Raw genomic sequence first — 19,371 nt, 5'->3', positions numbered from 1 at the left:
TGTTTTGACAGCGGATTCTTTTTTCAAACACAAACGGCCGTTTTTCTAGTGATTGATTCTTGGATTATAAATTGATAATGTGCGTCCGCTTTCTTATAGGTTGGTATTTTAACTAGAAACATGTGGGAGTATGTTTGGAATATCCATGGATTTCTGTTGTTCACGATTAGGTACTTTTGTTTGCGGTCACTTGACCGAACATCTTCCGAATTGCATGAGAACCCGATTTCTATAAATATTACTTAGAAATCAGGTTCTTGGCACATTGTTTAAATGTTATTTAGACAATGCTTTTGTACTGCCTCCATGGTCGAACGGTTACCATGCCGGAGTGCCACGCAAAGGTCCCAGGTTCGATCCCCGGGCCGGGAGAAATATTTGTATGGCCTACATTTATTTCTCTCGTGAGCTTAGGTTATTTGTGGTTGTCTATGCGTGTGTCTATGGCACCCGCGACACAGGGTTTCCCTAGTGCGGGGCTATGTTGAGTGTGTGCGTTATTATTATTATGCACTGTGAATACCAATGAATTGAAATTAATACATAGAGAGATCAAGGTGTCGGGCACCTCTCACAGTTTTTATTATATATTCCTATTTGTAAAACTATTATAGAGTGAATGCTGAATGAACATAAGCTAGATGGTAATGAAATAACATAGCGTCTTATTTCAATATTTCATGACGGTGCATGTCAAACTGAGGAAGTAGTACGCCATAACCCTTTTATGAGTAGATGTTATAAACCATAAAGAACCAATAAACCCTCTATAATAAAGAAACTGTGAGGTATTTGAATTGCCTTTCATAGACTAATTTAATTATACTTTACGTGACACAATAACGGTTATTAAACTTTGCAGTACAGCAACTTGTTTATAAATAGAACAAAAATAAAAAGAAATATTGAAAGATAATTACGTAAAAGCAAATGAAAAAAGGCATCACAATATCAAGATTTTAACATAAAAATTACACGTTTTAACACGTAAATTAGCTACAGTGTCACAAAGCCGGTATTTATGTATGCATCGTTCTGGAAAATTTATTAAAATATTGTGATAATTGTCTGTACCGGAGAAGAAGGCGCATGAGTATGCGAAATATTTAAGACAATGTTCCAACCAGCCATCTGCCTGTTTCCCGCCATTATTCGTTGTAACGGTGTTGCCGTGTACAAGAATAAATTATTTTTCAAAAGCACACTGCCCAGTAACATTTTGACCACGGTAATGACGGCAATTAGCCGGTCCCGCAGCGTACTAAATTCAATTTTAAATGATTAAAACAAGAAACTGGCCTGTGACAGTTATTTATTGTGTGAAGCTCATTTCTAGTTATTTATGGAGATACTAAAATTATGTTCCTTGCATAGATGTGTGAATTATGTCATTTTTAAGATCTAATTAAATAAATTTTAACAACACCTGTACAGCTTTCATGTCAAAAAGTGTTTCATTGGAAAACACGCGTACTTTATCACTAAGTTGTATCGGTTAACGTTTGTCGGTACTTATAAAGTTATTAACATATAAATAATTACTCAACGTTTAATATTTATTACATGATACGTTTTGTTTTAACCTTAAAAGAATAATAATATCCAGGCAAGTAACACAAAATCTAGTTCTTATTTTCAATTTATTAAAACTGTAACAAATCGTTCTCATTAAAAAAGTTTTTAATGAAAATTTGTCTCCGATTATACGTTTTGTAGACTACGGTAGCTGGATTCTTTAAAAAAATCCTCTTAATTTGAACGAAAACCGGTAGCTCTTAACACATTTTCGACGATGGTAACCGGATACTCACACAATGAAATGCCTTCAACCAATAATTACATTCAATAAACATGTAAGGGGCATATTACGTATAAATTTTATACGTCCCGCTTCTAACCGGCAGTATAGTAAAAAAAAAGTCTAATAACCACCGAACAAAATCATCCTATCTTTATAAAACTTTACATGTCGTGGTCGCCGCAAGTTGTGCGGCACAAACCGTTGGATTATCTTAAAAAAGTTCAATTGGGTGACTAGGTACCGATAAAAATAGCGAGTTTCATATTTCTGTTTAGGCACCTGCACTTCCCTGGTTATAAATGTTCGAGTAGCTTTATATTTTGTGGTTGTTACAAAACAAAGAAGACAGTAACATGAAAAATGAAATAAATTCAAGATATTATGCATGTAGTAATTACAAAAAAATATTTATTAACAGTTGTTTTTATTCTTTACGAGGCTGCAATGAGATATTGGACACACGAACTTGTGTAGCCAATTACTATGTAATTTGTGTCATTTAAGTTTATGGTTATAAATTTATAATTCTATTAAGAAAAGATCGTAAATAACAAATCTACATAAGTACGCATAACAAAATATGTAACAAGTGTCTATTCGATATTCAAATTAAGTCGTGTGTAAACGTCGAAAGGTTCAATTTTTAATGGGAAATTCCGTACACATCTAACATATCGTTCTGCTATTGTATATAAAATATGTTATAATTCTGGTAGCAATTTTTAAATTAATGTTGTACAATTATTTAAAATATTGCCACTTAAACGAAGTTTATCGTTTAATATAACCTATAAAATATAGCTTTTTAATAATAATCAGAAGGTTATTTTAGATATTTTGTAACCAGTTCAAAAGTGACCCATAATTTCCACTTTATATTTCAGTGGTCAGCTGCATAGGTGCCCTAAAGAACACAATTAAATAAAAAACGCAGTATCTCCTTGGTGCGGTTAACCTCTTGTTTATTTAACGTTAAACTGGTAGAAGCCGCAGCGTATGTATTACTTATTTTTTACTTTGAACTTTAAGTACTTACTTGGGTATGCTACTGTTAACTTTGTCAGTTAAAACATGGGATAAAATAGGTTATAAAATAAGAATTTTATGATATGACTGGCAAACAATGCTTCGTGCCGTGTTGTTTTGGTAATGATAAAGAGAAAGCCAGCAGCCTGACAACATACTCATTCACTAATTTCGCTTCAGTTCATCGAAAAACAATTGTGAATTTCATTACCTACACATGTAGGCATACTATAGACATCTATAGTCTTTAAGTTTATGTGTGAAGTAAATCATATTTAATTTCCAAAAAAATAATTAGTTTCACTCACCTTCTAAGTACGCCTCCCAGCAAACTTGCATTTAAGCATTCTGGTGGTGATAACCTTCTCTGTACTTCGGCCACTGTCACTTTGTACTTGCTAGTTGATGACAGTAATGACAATCGCCCTGGCACTGAGCAGAATACGTCGTTTGGTGCACAGGAACCTGAGCCACCTAGACCATCGCGTCCTTTCATTGCTGAAAAGAAACGAAACTTTAGATGGTAATAAGGATTGTTGTGTAGATGGCGATGATTAAAAAGTAAACCGCTATGTTTAAAAAACTTAATCAGTCAACTTAATTATGAAATTCGCTTTTATTTTCCAAGATTTTTATTAAGTTTACCTATTTACTGAGCTATTATAAGCTTTAAAACTTATTGTATCAGGCTATACATAGTGCACTTTGATACTGTATTCTGTTGCTGTTTCAATTTTATATTTTCAATTCAATCATATCATTTAATACGTGCGCAATTCACAAATGAGTGTACCAAATGTACATTCTACAAAAAATACGGGTGATTACAAAATTCCCGGCTTCGAATACCAACAATGACCCTCTTACAATCACAGCCACGCCCCAAACATGCGCTCAGCGTGATCACCATTCTCATTGTAATATTTCTTTATGGCAACCCTAATACAATAAACATTAGTGTGTCATTACCGTTGCACCATACTGGCTATTTAGCACCGTTCTGCCATTTAATAAAAAAAAGAAGAATTGAGGTGGTGTTATTTATTATCGGCCAATTATAAAGAACCCAACAGTTCCATTTTTGAAAATACAATTTTGGAAGCTATTTTCTAAAGACTGTATAATGTTTTGAAATAAGAACACTCATTAGTGAAGTACATCGACGGGTCGAAACGTACTCTATTACTGTATTCAAATATCGATTGATTGATCGATACTTTTATGTATCTCTGATACTGATTCATTCGGCCGTTGAATGAGGCGGATTTTTTTTACAATCTACTTAGAAAAATCGATACACCTATCCGATAAGTGCAGAGGGGCCTAATTACCGTTTTATCTGACGCAGGTCATCGATAAGAGTAATAATAAAATGTTTGATAAGTTAATAATATGTAGTTATATTAGTATCTGCGTGGCATCAGTTTAATGTACAGTGATTTTTAAAGCGAAAGTGTATCCTACCTAGTAGATGTAATGAAAATGAAATATGTAGGGTGAGGTCGATAACTTTAAAAATTAAGTTTTCTCAGCTAAAAAGCCATCAAATAACGTTTTAAAAAAATATGACCTTAGTGTATGGTGTATAATATATACACATTCTTGAGTTTTAAGTAGCAATTAATGTAATATGAGTTTCTGGAATTACATCTATTTGCCAAGTATTATTGAAATTGGTTAACGGATAAATAACGGAAATACACACAAAAAAAATGCAGTCGAATTGAGAACCTCCGCCTTTTTTGAAGTCAGTTAAAAACGGACTTTATTTCGGTTTTACTTTCTTTTTCTATGCAGTTATCGCCCTGGTAAGTGTGTGATTTTGGATTTTTATAATGGTTATTAACATTGACTTACAAATAAATGGACGACGGGTCTAATACAAAAACCACGAAAAAAATGTCCCAAGTCAACCTATTCGAAATTTAAATTGTAATGTCATCGCAGTATCGCGCTGTCCGTAGAACAAATGAAGACTAAAGTGGAGTGTCGCGCTCTGTATACGATTTTAGCGCCTTACAAGTGCGGACACTTTTTAGCGCGGACCCGACGTCCATATAATTGTAAGTCAATGGTTATTAACAAAAAAATAAGACACTAGACTTACTTTTTAATAATGGGAGATCTGTCATGAATCCTGACGTATCGTCCATGCCTGCATTCTGCGAAAGAATAATTGAATCAACGTATAGACAGCTCACGAAGAAATATAAATACACCCTCTGCTCTTTAAAGTGTTCTTAATTCATTTATTGATCGACGACAAACGAAGTTTTGATGCGATATAATAATAGTAATAATTAAATTACATATTTAGGCATGAATCCCATCACAACACACAACAATCATATAATAACAAAAATGTCAATATGTTATTAATTAAAATTAAAATTAGATAAGTAGTCGCATCTTGAAAAGAAAGTTTGCACAAGTTCATTCTTCGACTTATTTTATCTTTCCGTGAAAGACCATTGACCCTTTCGTAACAGGGCGCAAAAATCGTTCACCCTGTTTAGTGCAAACATGCCCGACTCGATGCAGCGCCATGGCCGACGTATCATGGCTCGAAATACTATGTATTAACTAATTAGACTCAATGACGTTCACTAGTACGATGAGGTACTTAATTCCAGTGTCACTTCCCTTTTAAATTATATAGTAGGTACAAAAATTATACGGTTTAGGTAGTTGTCAATTTATGACTTAACTTTATAGAAATTATACAAAACAACTAAATAAACTTTATTCAATAAAAACAGATATTAAAAAGAATATCCTAAATCTAAAGATCAGCACTAGACTTCTTCAATAGGCACTAAAATATGAAAAGATGTATACAAAACAAATTACGTAAAAAACGTGTAACCTGAAAAAATTCCCCGTATGTATCGTGATTGGTTCAAAAGTTCCCATTGTATAACGGCAGCATTGCCTCGTTGAGACACCTCACCCTATGAACCTACCCAGAGCGGGGCATTCAAGAAAATTTGAAACTTTTTTGGGCATTCGCGGATTAGTGTTCGCTACTTAGTAGCAGTAGAGCTCCTCGTGAAAAAGTTTATCCAGGGAAGTACTGCCTCCTTACCTATTTATGCCGCCAAATAAAATGCCTAACGTGCCTGACGTGGCCTTTTCGCTCATTCTTAAATTGGTTAGCTTTTATCATTTTTCTAAAAACAACATAATAACTTGATCTTGTATCTTGAAAATGAGATCCGATACTGTAAAAATGATGCAAGACAAAACAGATGTGAATACATTAAATTATTTCAACTGTTTCTTGTAAATAATGTTTGAAAATTATAATTTTGGAAATGAATTTTTTTTTTTATCTAATTCGCCGTTATCATGGAACCTGTAAAGGGTCAGAAACGTTAGTTTGTTTGAAAGAAAAAAACAAATTTATAATATACGCGATTGAAATCCGAAACAATATAGTTTCATTTCCGTTTCAGTGTAACAATTGTGAAAACCTTTAGAATTACAATACTGTTGACTTAGAATAATAACGCATAGAAACCTAGTCCCCACACGCTAAGTGAGGCAAATTGAAGCGCTCCCAATGGGCCTACACGAGCGGGCGGGCCTTCAGTGCTCAAGGTCAACTTGCACCGCGAACAGATCAAGAATTTTAGCTAAAAATGACGAAATGTGCGGTAAATGAGTGTAAAAATACGTCAGACAAACATAAAATAGATACTAACATCACATTTCACAAGGAAGTAACGCGTTTCAACTTGTATTTTTATATAAATATTCACTAAAACCGAAAATTAACATACTACTAAAACTAGCCTACATGAATTTGATTTTTGCCTCACTTGTGACAGTTCGTTTGATATGAAACTATCATTCTATGCGTTATTATTCTAAGACTGTTGACTTTAATTAAGAGTGATCATAGAAATGCAAATACATTTTGCGCAATGTCCAAAGTCAGTTTAGTTATTAGAATGAAAATAGCAACTTATTAAAAATATTAATGTTTTTGCCATCCCTCAAATAGCCGATCGCCAATATCGGCAAATATGTTCGTTCGGAATTTAATAATAAGCGACTAAATTAAAACCCTACTTGGATGCTCCGGAACGCTCCTTCACATGTTTTTTTTCTTATTCGATATTTAAAAATAAACAATACAAAATATAATATTGCCAAGAAAAATGTAGACAATTTTAATTGAACTAACTTTTTTCGCACTCTTGATGTAATAAGGCCACATCTGCAAAATGATAACAGAATTTTAAAGATTCTGCGAACGAAACTTTTTCATGCTAAAATAGGAGAATTCGCATATACATTATTTGTTTCATGTAGTACGTATTGTTTTTAAGACTTTCATGTGATCTTGTTTTTATGGCATATACCTTCATTTTTCTGTTTTATTATATAGTTATGTCACACAAAAGTTGCTCCAGTGACTCGACGAAAGTCCATTTTCTTAGAAGAGACTCCATCTCTACAAGGGTATTTTTCAGGTTAGTTTTCTCTACTTAATTTCGGTGGCAGTTTTTCTTATTATAGAATATTCTCATGAAGTATTATATAATACTTCAGTGTAGGACATATCCTGAAGTATTATTTAATATGTCACGATGATATATTTAAATGAAAATATCCACCTAAATTAGGTAGAGAAAACTAACCTGAAAATTATTGACAAATGATATGTAAATGCATAAAGGTACAAAAGGGTCTGGTTTATTTTTAATATGATACGAATCTAGTTTTATTAAGAATGGGTAAGAATAGTAAGGGCATGTATTGAACTTCTTACCGGCGTTTCCTCAGTTGAATGCAAGGCATGGTGCAGGGCCAGCTCGTGCTGCTCGCGTGCGCCGTAGTCTGCGCGCCGCTCGCCGCCGCCATAGCTGAAGCCACCATGGGATAACTACGCAATAAAAACAATAATAAATCGATGGTGTTCTAGAATAGCGACCTGTCTCAAAATCAGCTAATTCATCAGGAAGATGGTTTAAAAATAACTGCAGAACATCTAAAATGCAATAATAATATGCTCGGAGTCGTTTTCACAATAAAATGTAGTTCATTCTGAGTGTAGCTGTGTAATAAGATGAAAATGAATTATTTTGATTTAAGCCACATTATGTACACTAGAATAATATAGACAATCATATTATATTCGAATTTTATTTAGAGAGAACTATTTCATAGAGAGAAAAAAATGGCGGATTTTTGTAGTTACAGTTTTTACACGTTTACATCACGTTTTGAGTTTCTTAAAGTTTTGAGTTATTGCCTTTTAATCTGATGGCTCTAATTAGGAAAAAAACACGAACAAGGTTTTTATTTTTTTGTAATACTAAGTAACCGAACAAGTCATGCGTCTGGTGGCAAGCGACACGCCTATCCATAACAGTGGCACTGCCGCTTAGAGCTTTAAATCACAAGGATCTGAAGGGCGCCCGTCATCCAGAGGCATAAGTTGGCAAATCCCAAGGGCCTGTGATTTCACCAGCACCTTTGCCCTTTAAAACCGGCAGAAATAGGCCATGTGGCAGTACTTCCTTGGACGAGCTCATTCGCAAGGACAAAGGTCCTTAAGCAGTAAAGACTGCTGCAATGTTTGCACGTTTACGTTACGTTTTGAGTTTACGGTTACGTTTTGAGTATTTAAGCTCATGGCTTTAGCCATAGCTAGCCAATGTTCGATAAATAAATTATAATAAATAATTTTAGCTGATGGTACAGTAAAGTGTATTGAATACTGTGTTAATATAAAAAAAAACAAGAACAGGATTGAAACAGCTGTGTTATTTATTATGTTTATTATGTGTTTATTTTATAGTTCTAATATTTGTTTTCCTGTCTTCTTATTGTTATTGTATCTAACAGCGTTGTCTAAGTTTATAAAATCATGTACCGATACAGAATATCGGGTTACTGTCGGGTCACAAAACGAATTTTTCTACAACAAAAATGATATGTAATATCTTCATAAATCGTTAATAGATCATAAAAGACGTTCGAGTTTCCTCAAGAATCCCACACTATTGTACAGACCCCGTTTCAGTCGGAAACCGGAACATTACCGTCACCTAATCTGCTAAAGTGCCCTGACCTATGTTATTGTTGGCTGGATATATTGGAAACCATTGCTATCATTTCTTTTAAAAATGTCATTTGAAATTTTTGGGGCATGAAAGTTTTTTATAATACATATCTTTTATTTTATTTGTTTATTGAGCATTGGTTCTATGGCTATCACCATAAACAGGTAACAAATTATTGTAAAACTCAAAACGTAACATACTTTAAACATTAATTTTATATATAATGTTTATATATTTTTTTATCATATAGCATATATGTTAGTCCTTAACCTTATATTGTATGTATGTCAGTCTTGAACTAAATAAACAAAAAAAAAATAAAGACCGTCGTACAAAAACCCGCTATTTTTTTTCCTTTTTTGACTAGAGGCGCAGTTGAAAACGATTCATAGATAAAAAGCATGAGTTAGAAAATTTCTCATGGATATCATGAGAAATTTCTTTCTTATTCTCGTCGAAATGAAAACATAGATGGACCGTTAGAATCTTGTAAAATCTTAACAAGAATCGATGGCGTTGGAGTTTAAACTATTCCCCGCACCCTCTTTAAAGAATGCACATAGTTGCGCCGAATTGCGTTATTAAATACTCATTGAATAACTCTACAGGGTTTGCAGGGGATCTTTGCAATCTATAAAGATGATTGCGTTTTTAAATTTAAGTAGATGTAAACGTTCTTACAGAACTTAACGACTTTTTAAATTTTATTTTATAATATCAGGTAACGAGACGATCGAATCGTACGCCTGATGGTAAGCGACACGCCTGTCCATAACAGTTACAGTGCCACTCCGAGCTTTAAATCGCAAACATCCAAGAGGCACTGCCACTGCGCACGTCACAAACAAATTGACAAGTCTCATGTGTCTGTAATTTCACCGCACCCTTACCCTTCAAAACCGGAGCACTGTGAAAGCGTTGTAACCCTAACTAGCCGTGAACAGGTTCACGGCAATGAAATGGGAAACTTCCGGTCCACAAAATTTATTAAAGAAGTAAAGTTTAAAGAAAGGCTGTAACAATATAAAGGTAAATGTAAAAAAACAGGTATAACAGTATAAAACACTCTCTACACTTTATTATTAAGGCACTTACCCATAAATGGGCCGAGAAACTGAATTACAGAATAGATACATGAAGGCTATAGACTTATAAATTATTACACATGATTAGCTTCTTAACAGCTCCGACTGTTGTGGCGGTCGAGCTGGGAGTGACCGTGGTACGAAAACAAAATGAGAAAGTGAAGGAAGATGGAACAATTCAAATTTAAAATTTAAATACATGTAAAAAAAAAAAAAAAATAGGATACAAGCGGAGAGAGGCGATACAAAGAGGTGAGATGACGGTGTAAGGAGGTCACACCGTCACAACTGTAAAGCAGACATTACTGTTTGGCGGCAGAAATAGGTAAGGTGGCACTTCCCTGGACGAACTCTTCGTTCGTTCATCCAGGAAAGTACTACTACCATACTTATTTCTGCCATCAAGCAGTAATATGAGTATTGTGTGCAAGCAATAATATGACTCATTAACACATTTCTTAGGGTGACGGGGTAGGGCAGTGCGCCTAAAATTTTTGCGATTTAAATCTTTGAGTGACAATGCAAGTGTTGTGGGTAGGTGTGTCCTTTACCATCAGTTTTATATAAGTCGTGCGACTTATTCGTTCCGTTACTTGCTATAATAAAAAAAGACTAATTTTAGGTTTTTTGAAGTACCCACTCGCGTAATTCTTTTTTTCACTGCAACCAGCGTTTCTGTGGTTGTATCAGAGATTGTCCTGCAGTGTTGCAAGTTCGGACTGGCTTGTTGTCATGACAAGTTAGTGCTGATGTGTAGCGTTGAAATACTACATTGTGTATTAAAAACGGTAAATAAAAAGATAATTACGAGGGCCTATTAGCATTTAATAACTTGAGTTGTGTATTTCTTTACCGACCAAAACGGTCGGTAAAAAAATGTGTATTGTTTTTCATCACATTTGCGAGGAAATATGGTTCACAACACAACAATTATGGATTTTGAAAATGGCGGGTTTTTTTTAACAACAGATGACCAGCTCGCTATTCTTCCATAGATAATACAACTCGAACCAAAATGTTGGATGAAAGATGGATTGTTAAAAATTTTGCAAAATTTTAAACAGAATATAATTAAAAACAATTATAAGAAATTCTTTATATAAAAAGTACCTATTTAAGTAGTATGTAATTAAGTAGCTGAATTGCAATTAAGTTTCTGTTTAGATAACATTTTAAGTGAATGTTTTAACTTAAGTAACCTCTTTACTTGAACTTGAACCTGACCTATGTAAGGAAATAAATGCTACAAATAAAAAAAAACTCTACTTACCATGGTTGTAATGGGAAGAAAAAGGGCCCGAGGTTTTTATTTGGGGCATTATACTCAAGTTAACCACCATGCATTCATACTATTTACGAGCGTGTGATGAAAGTGATTATGTATGTCACTTACATGGTGCGCGTGGATTGCATCATGGTGATCCCTGTGATGGCGTAGATGCGGCGGCTCATGGTGCGCGTGGTGACGAGGTAGGAGCTGCTGAGGGGCGTAATGTTGAGCGTACTCCGCGCTACCACCGCCCCCGCCTCCATATTCCATACCATGGCTCTGTTGAAGGAATATATTTCTTTAAGTGTAAAGTTAATAATTTTACTCGAAATCGGCCTAAAATAATAGCAAGCAGCCAATTTGCGATAAATCAGTTATTTCACCATCATCAGCATCATTTATTAACAGTAGGGCTCCTTGTGAAAATTTCATCCAGGAGAGTACTGCCACCTTACCTGTTTCTGCCGCCAAGCAGTAATGTGATCATTACTACGTCCCAGTTTTGAAAGGCAGGGATGCTGGTGAAAGGTTACAAACACATTGGACTAGTCAACTTACGTCTCAGGATGATGGGCGTAGTGGCAGTGCTCCTAAGATCTTTGCGGTTTAATGTTCTGAGTGGCACTGCAACCTGTTATGAACAGATGTGCCGTTTACCACCAAGCCCACGACCTGTTCGTCCCGTCACTCGGAATTATTAAAGAAAAAGCCGTTTATGCCATAGTATACCGGTTTTTGATCAATGAAACATTATTTAAGCTAAGGGTATTGGCATGGGATGTACGTAGGATTCCCGCACAACATACCATTCTTCCTGTACATCTGGAAAAATCCGGGACAACTATCGGCGAGTACCATACGCCTATTGGCAAATCCTTTTCAATTGCAGGCATTATAGTGTAGGCATGCCATCGATTCGATAAGAAGGGCATTTAATACTGAAAATGTAAGGTGTCTCGAGACTCCCTTACCTTACCTCCCTGAGCATGTACTTAGTAAATAATTAACTATTTTTGTAGAAGAGTTTTTTCGGGTGAAATCTCTAAGTTGACTTTTTTTCCAATAAATTTGTATGAGTTATACTGCCAAGTTCAACCTAGTGAAGCTTGGTTTATTATCAATAGATAGTTACGACGTTACCTGTTGTTGATGGTGTGGGCTGGCAGGATGCGGCGCGGGCGCAAATGGCGGCGGGAAGTACGGTGGCTGGAAGTCGGCGAGGGAAGGCTGCGCGCCGCCGCGGAACCCGCCGCCGCCCAGCCCCAACCCGCCGCCGCCAAGACGCTCCTGCGCAACAAAAAAACAATAAGATTAAATCTACGCGGTCTAATCTTGTAAAAATATATACTCGGACACATAATTCGAGCCACCGTGCAATTTCAATATTATATGCTTCGCTTAAACAATGCTTGATTGCTCAAAAATGCAACGTTGAAACTGGTATACTAAACGTCACTTCCTGAAGTCCATAATGAAAATTTGAATTTAAAAAACCAGAGAAAACTTCTTCTTCACTGATAACTATATTTTAATAGTCAATTTTTCTATTTTATATACTACTCTTTCTTTACGGGTAAAAATGCAAGGTGGCTCGAATTATATGTCTGGGAGTGTATTTTAGATGTGATTGTCTATTATGAGACAAAGGATTAAGATATTGTGGTCTACAGTTTCAATTATACAAGGTTTAAATATAAGTACCTTTATGAAAAATAGTACCTTCTTTATTTATGGTGTAATGAATATCTATAAATCATGATGTTGTTACTACCTTAATATTTTGGGAAAATACTCTACTAGTTTCTTTCGTCTTAGCTTAGTCAGAAGAGAGGTAGCCCCGGTTAGACACACAAATAATCTTTTAGAATTTTTCTTTCTGTTGGTTTCGGTCTTTGTTTTAGTAAAAGTACGTTCCTTCTTTCTTTTCTACGTTAGTGTTCAAATTTAGAATTTAAAAAGTGGCAACTTTTATAGTCTAATACATGGCCAAGCATATTAGTGCTTACGTAAAATGCAGAACGCTTTGTAAAGATTGTATTGTATATACTACAGCGTAAATGGTAATTTAATATGATTGATCGATTCAAATTGTAATAATGAATGTTAACGTTCTTATTATCTTGCGTGTTGTCTTCACCTATGACTGCTATAGCATTAAGCTTTTTGATTTGTAATGCTAAATATTTGAAGGTTACAATGTATATAGTGTTTGTGAACTAAATAAATAAGTAACATTTTATTTGTTCACTGAAAAAGCAATGAGATTGAAATAAACAAGATGTTGCTGATAATCATATAAGTAACTTGTTTCCTTGTAACATGTTCTGAGTCTATCAAGCATTATGATTACAGCAACAAGTAATGAATTTAATCATATATTGTGATTGATTCCGTTAAGTATTTTGATAGAGTAACTTGATTAACAGACCTATAGGTACACATAATTTTTGATGATTCGAGTGATTTACATTATTGCGGAATGCAATGGAAGTGTATTTTGGAATTGAATAGTGCATAGCATAACGCACTTTATGTCAATTTTGTCACGTGCAAACTGGATACGAGCCAAAAAAGAGAAATCTTCCGATGATTCTTGCGCATTTCGTTATTCGTGGCTTTGGTACTCATAGTATAGGGAATACCCTTTCGGGTAATGCCGCCGATATTAATAGAATCATTGTCCTGTCGAAAAGTTTTAGTAGCAGTAGAGTCCCTTTGAAAGAGTTCCTCCAGAGAAGTATTGCCACCTTACCTATTTCGGCCGCCAAACAGTAATGTCAGCATTACAAGGGTAAAGGTGCTAGTGAAATTACAGGCACATGGGACTTGTCAACTTATGTCTCGGGGTGACGGGCGCATTGGTAGTGCCCCTCAAATCTTTGCAATTTAAAGGTCTGAGTGGCACTCCAACTGTTATGGACAGGCGTGTAGCTGACCATCAGGCGCACGACTTGTTCGTCCCGTCACTTGATGCTATTAAAAAAAAGTGCGGTTAAAGCAATTTTTCAATTTGTACCCCAGAGTGTCTTTGAGATATAAGTTTAAAGAGATTAACAGTCTTACACTAGCGTCACAGTACTTTTTTTTTTATAAAAATAGTGACAGACATAACCTTAATACGAGGAATAAAAATAAACTTAAATATAAATAAAACCTAATATAAATAAAATAAAGAGGCAATGCATACGCTTCTGTAAAAAGATTTCGGTTGACATTCAAAATTCAACATAAATGAGGTTTAAAACAAAAACTTCCTACTACTCTAAAGGTATATTAATTCTATTCTTTATTATACAGCTTCTTCGTACTTGGATAACAAAAAGTCCGTGGTAGTGACCCGTTTAGCACCTGCAGGTATTTATTCTTAATCTAAGACGCTTCAAATAAAATTTGTAAATGATAAATATATTCAAATGTATATTTACAAAGAGCAACCCCTAGACTTTCTTGCTCATTCTTCTCAAGGGAATCTGCCTTATGAATGAGCGGTAGAGTTTACTCAGTGTGACGATTTCTAGTGTAATTTGCTTACCTATGAAATAAGATGGTTTAGAATTTTGAATTCTGACTTTGGTTTGAGACCGGGTAACTGGTGTAGAAAAGCGATCTGATCTCAACAACGACTCCAGCGTAGGAAATAAGAATCTTCGATTTGCTTCATGGAATGTAAATTGAAGCTGCGAGGCTCCGTTGGCTCGAACACGTGGAGAGAATGGGAGAGGATCAATATTATATATGAAGAATGAAATTGCATAATTTGTTTCCGCCTTCCCCTTTCCATCATCGGGGGACTAGACGTGGGCTGAGGTTCCACCCCTGTGTTGTGGATATTCCCAGTATTTGCACGGCTAAGGAGGAAAATTCCTTGCTTGCTGTAATTTGGACCTTTCAAGGCGAGAGTGAATAGGCATCATTTAGAAGTGCATCCTACGTCGTCGACCTCATCGTAACTTTCCATCAGGTGAGATGGAGCTCAAATGCGCACTTATTTCTTGTTAAAAAAAATCATGTCGCGAAGAGAGCTTATGCTGGAGCGATGACGTTCAGACCTCAAGGACTTCGGTGCTACTGGCTGGAGGAAGCAGGCTCAGAACAGGAAGGCATGGCGGAATCTGATGTCGGAGGCCAAGATCCGATTGGATCACTGCACCTCCCACAGAGATCTATTAAGATTTCATTATCACCTATACAATGTTCAAATGCTAAGTGTTGGTTTCCAATATGGAGAAAGTTTTAACTATAATCGGATTACAGACTTCACACATCTTCGAAGTGGTGTGTGTTGTCTAACAATAATAGGTATACTATTCATAAGAAAATAACTCGTTCAATCTAAGAACACAAAGATCAAGCCGTTATTAACAAATCGTAATTAACTAATCATCGAATGAACAGGTTTTAAAACTATTATAGCGCATGCGCATGACCATTGTGTAGCACAAATTAGGCGTCAATTTGACCAATGAATAATAGTACTGTGGAAATAATTATGAACACAATTTGTAGCCAAGTAGTAGAAGTTTTGTAAGAGGTAGGCAAGCTTTCTTGTCGATAGGCACACATATTGTAAATTGTCAATTTTCACGGTTTTTTTGGGGTACACAAAAAAGTCCTTCCTGTACGTTGGCGCTGCCTGGGCAATACTCGAAAAGTATCCTATTTTGATTTGTAAATTTTTTCATCACGATGGCAAGCATTAGGTACAGTGTATGCTATCGATACGAGAAGAATACATTTTTTGTTTTATCTTTTGATACGTAAATTTTTATTAAGAGCGCGCATGACACTTTTTTAAATGCCACATCTGGCACTAAAGCAACATTTAGTGGAAATATGAACAATTTTGTAACCATTTCATGGTTGAAACACAAATACTTGCTTACTTCTACTTACTTACTAACTTCTAGTAGCAGTAAATCTCCTTGTGAAAGAGTTTCTCCAGAACGTTACCTATTTCTATCACCAAGCAGTAATGTGTGCATTACAGCGTTCCGGTTTGGAAGGGTAAGGGTGCTGATGAAATTACCGGCACTTGGGACTTGTCAACGTATATCTCATGGTGACGGGCGCAGTGATAGTGCTCCTAAGATCTTTGCGAGTTAAAGCTTTGCCGGTCGCAGTGCCACCACTGCGACCGTTATGGATAGGCGTGTCGCTTACCACCAGGCGCACGACTTGTTTTGTCCCGTCACTTGGTATAATAAAAAAAACAACAACTTAAAGGATGGGATCGTTTCGTGACTTAGTGGCTAATGCATTACAATGTTAAATAAAGAAGTATAATGTTTTATCAACAGATGGCGCAGTATATAATTTTAAATGTTGTCCTAAATTTTAGAGCAAATAAATAATATATAACGCACACACACACACACACAAAAAATATAAAAATAATATAAAAATAATCTTCACAAACAATTTCGGGTGGTCGTATATTCGTCTAAAGGTGATGAATCAAAAGCCCGTACAAGACAGCGCGCACATCTTACCATTTATCCAAATTATGGAGTTGATATTTCAAATTTCAAAATAGTCAATAGTAAACGTGTATTGTGATAAATATATACTATCTCAATGTAAACATATGGTAAACTGTCCTTGATAAGACGGAGTAGTATAGGTTCTCTACAGACCGCAGTAAAGCCGGCCGTATCCTGGCATATTTTTCGCACATATTTGCAAAAGTCCGTTGTAAAACATTCGCAAAAATGGCGGCGGATAACCCAAAAAATATGGGGATATAGTTGAATAGCGTGCATTTAAATTCATTCCTTATTTTAACACTTATTTATTATTTTTTCTCTTCCTTGATATTTCAAGGATAGGATATTTTCTTGGTCGAATATATGCACTTATCATATGAGTTTACAACAATCAAGTTCTCGGCTTCAAACACAAAGTAATTATTCAGCTTTGCTGTTCTCGTACTGACATCATATTATGCTCTGGTCCACACAGTATCGGTAACGTAATGATATTCTTTTGATTACGGCTCTGACACGCGAAGTCTGAATTAGAATAAATACTGATTTTACCACGTGTCTATTGTAGAGTGACTATAGATTTTTGAATACGAATATTTTGTTTTTCGAATGTGCTGAGAGCGAAGCGAAACAGTTGAAATGAGCAGAAATTCTTACACTAGAGTCACAGCACGTTTATGAAAGTTTAATTAAAGTCATTAAGAAAAGTATTTTGCACCTCACTAGCTCGGAAAGGCTTTTTTCTCAGAAATCTGCGCGGAAAGACCGTTTTTTCGAAAAATCGTTTTTTTAAAAGGTTTTTGATTTTCGAACTTGACGATAGACTGTGGTGCACCAACTCGATGAAAATAACAACACGTTCAACTTCGCGATTTGTCGTACATCATTTATGTAATATAAAACAGTTGGTATATATTTTTGTTATTATTGCTGACATGAAACTGACAATGATAACTAATTTTGTTTGTTATAGTACGACTGTTTTTTTTTCATCTACCATTTTCCTCGCCAAAGTGAGGTGTAAAGTTATGTGTTTCGTTCGGCAGTAAAGTTGTTTTGCGTGTCGTGGCTTGATACCATCGCTACGCTCAGCTATTCTATTTAGACTCTTTCGCTTGCTCGGGTTTCAATACAAGCATTCGTGTCAAACAACAACTTTGCAGACTTGCATAATAAATAACTATTTTTTTTTATTAGAAATAGTGATAAATTAAACTGTCTGTTCTTGACAGTCTTCTTCACGAAGTTACAAATTCGTTTAAGATGCAGTTTAGGTATATAATATGCTTTTATAATGGATATTAAATAAAATAAAAAATATTAAAAGGTTTAAAACTATAGTGAAACAAAGACTTCGTGTTAAAGATTATTTATTATACAGCTTCTGCTTACTTGGATGACCAAAATCCACGGCAGTGAACCGTTTAGCTTTTGCAGGTTGTCTCTATCTATAGATATTTAAAATAAATAAAGTGAATGATAAATTTTTACAAATGTATATTTACAAAGAGCAACTTCTAGACTTTCTTAATCATTCTTCTCAGGGGAATCTGCCTTACGAATGAATAGTAGAGTTTAATGACTGTGACGATTTCAAGTGTAATTTGCTTACCTGTGAAAAAAGATTATTTGAAATGAAACTATTTTTCCGGATTTAAATCGCGTATATTTGTTTTTTCAAACAAACCGACGTTTCGAGCCCTTTACAGGTCCCATGGTCACGGTTGACGATTATTTGAGTTTGACACAAATAGACGAAGAAGCAAGGCAATGATAAACAAGTAAAAGTGATATTTTATTTATTTAGTTTGCAAATATACAAAAGGGTAAAATTGAAAGTATTTAAATACTAGAATTAGATCTATATCAAATGGATGACATTAGGACCCCGCCCAGGCTCATAAATACTGGCTGCATTTCTCTTTTGTATATGTTAATATGTCGAACTAAATAGTTACCACCCCTTGGGTCTCCCAGTCAGTCTATTGATTTGTTGAACATATTTTAAAAAAGGGCGTTAGAATCGAGTGGAGTTAGAGTTTCAATCTAAAGGGTGTCAGAGCTAATAGTTTTGACGGCTTAATCTTTTCGCCAGCTCAGCTATGGTCATTGATTTTTTAAATAAAAGAATAAGTGCGCATTTCACTTCCATCTCACCTGATGAAGAGGTCAACGATGGAGCATGCACACCTAAATACATCTAAGGCTGCGATTCCACCTGAGATGCGCGAGGTAGCTGGGCGGAGTGCGAGGAATAAATCCACCTAGCATTACCATTAGTAGGATTTCCTAGTCTCGCTTAGCGAGTCTGGTGGAATAGCGGAGTTAGTGGGAACCATCACACCGTTTCGCAGCACAGTTACACATCCTCGCACTGCCTAGCAACCTCGCACATCTCTGGTGGAATTATTCACTCTCGCCTTGAAAAGGCCCAAGTTATAGCATTCAGGGAATTAGTTTGTAGGGAGGGAATTCCACTCCATAGCCGTTCACCTTACAAATGTAGAAGCGAAACGATCCGTGGGAATTCTCGGAACATCCATAATATAGAGGTGAAACCCTAGCCTACTTCTACAACTCAGGTACCTTATTTTCAGTTCCAAGAAATTCAAAGACTGTCCTACCCTGTGTT

General features: G+C 35.4%; 1 protein-coding gene across 1 annotated transcript in view; it reads right to left on the bottom strand.

Moving 5' to 3' along the window:
• The window catches only part of LOC113239750 (transcription factor AP-2-epsilon), a 40,574-nt gene that overhangs the window by 10,627 nt on the left and 10,576 nt on the right, over nucleotides 1-19,371 (bottom strand). The window contains exons 2-6 of the mRNA XM_026476851.1: nucleotides 12,397-12,543; nucleotides 11,380-11,535; nucleotides 7,605-7,718; nucleotides 4,935-4,989; nucleotides 3,136-3,325 (exon numbers count right to left, since the gene is read on the bottom strand). Of these exons, the coding sequence (XP_026332636.1) occupies nucleotides 3,136-3,325; nucleotides 4,935-4,989; nucleotides 7,605-7,718; nucleotides 11,380-11,535; nucleotides 12,397-12,543 (662 nt within the window). The remainder of the gene's footprint in view (nucleotides 1-3,135; nucleotides 3,326-4,934; nucleotides 4,990-7,604; nucleotides 7,719-11,379; nucleotides 11,536-12,396; nucleotides 12,544-19,371) is intronic.

The sequence above is a fragment of the Hyposmocoma kahamanoa genome, unplaced genomic scaffold (assembly GCF_003589595.1).
Source record: "Hyposmocoma kahamanoa isolate Upper Pololo Valley unplaced genomic scaffold, ASM358959v1 116, whole genome shotgun sequence".
In the NCBI taxonomy this organism is placed as follows: domain Eukaryota; kingdom Metazoa; phylum Arthropoda; class Insecta; order Lepidoptera; family Cosmopterigidae; genus Hyposmocoma; species Hyposmocoma kahamanoa.
This window is presented reverse-complemented; position numbering and strand designations above follow the sequence as displayed.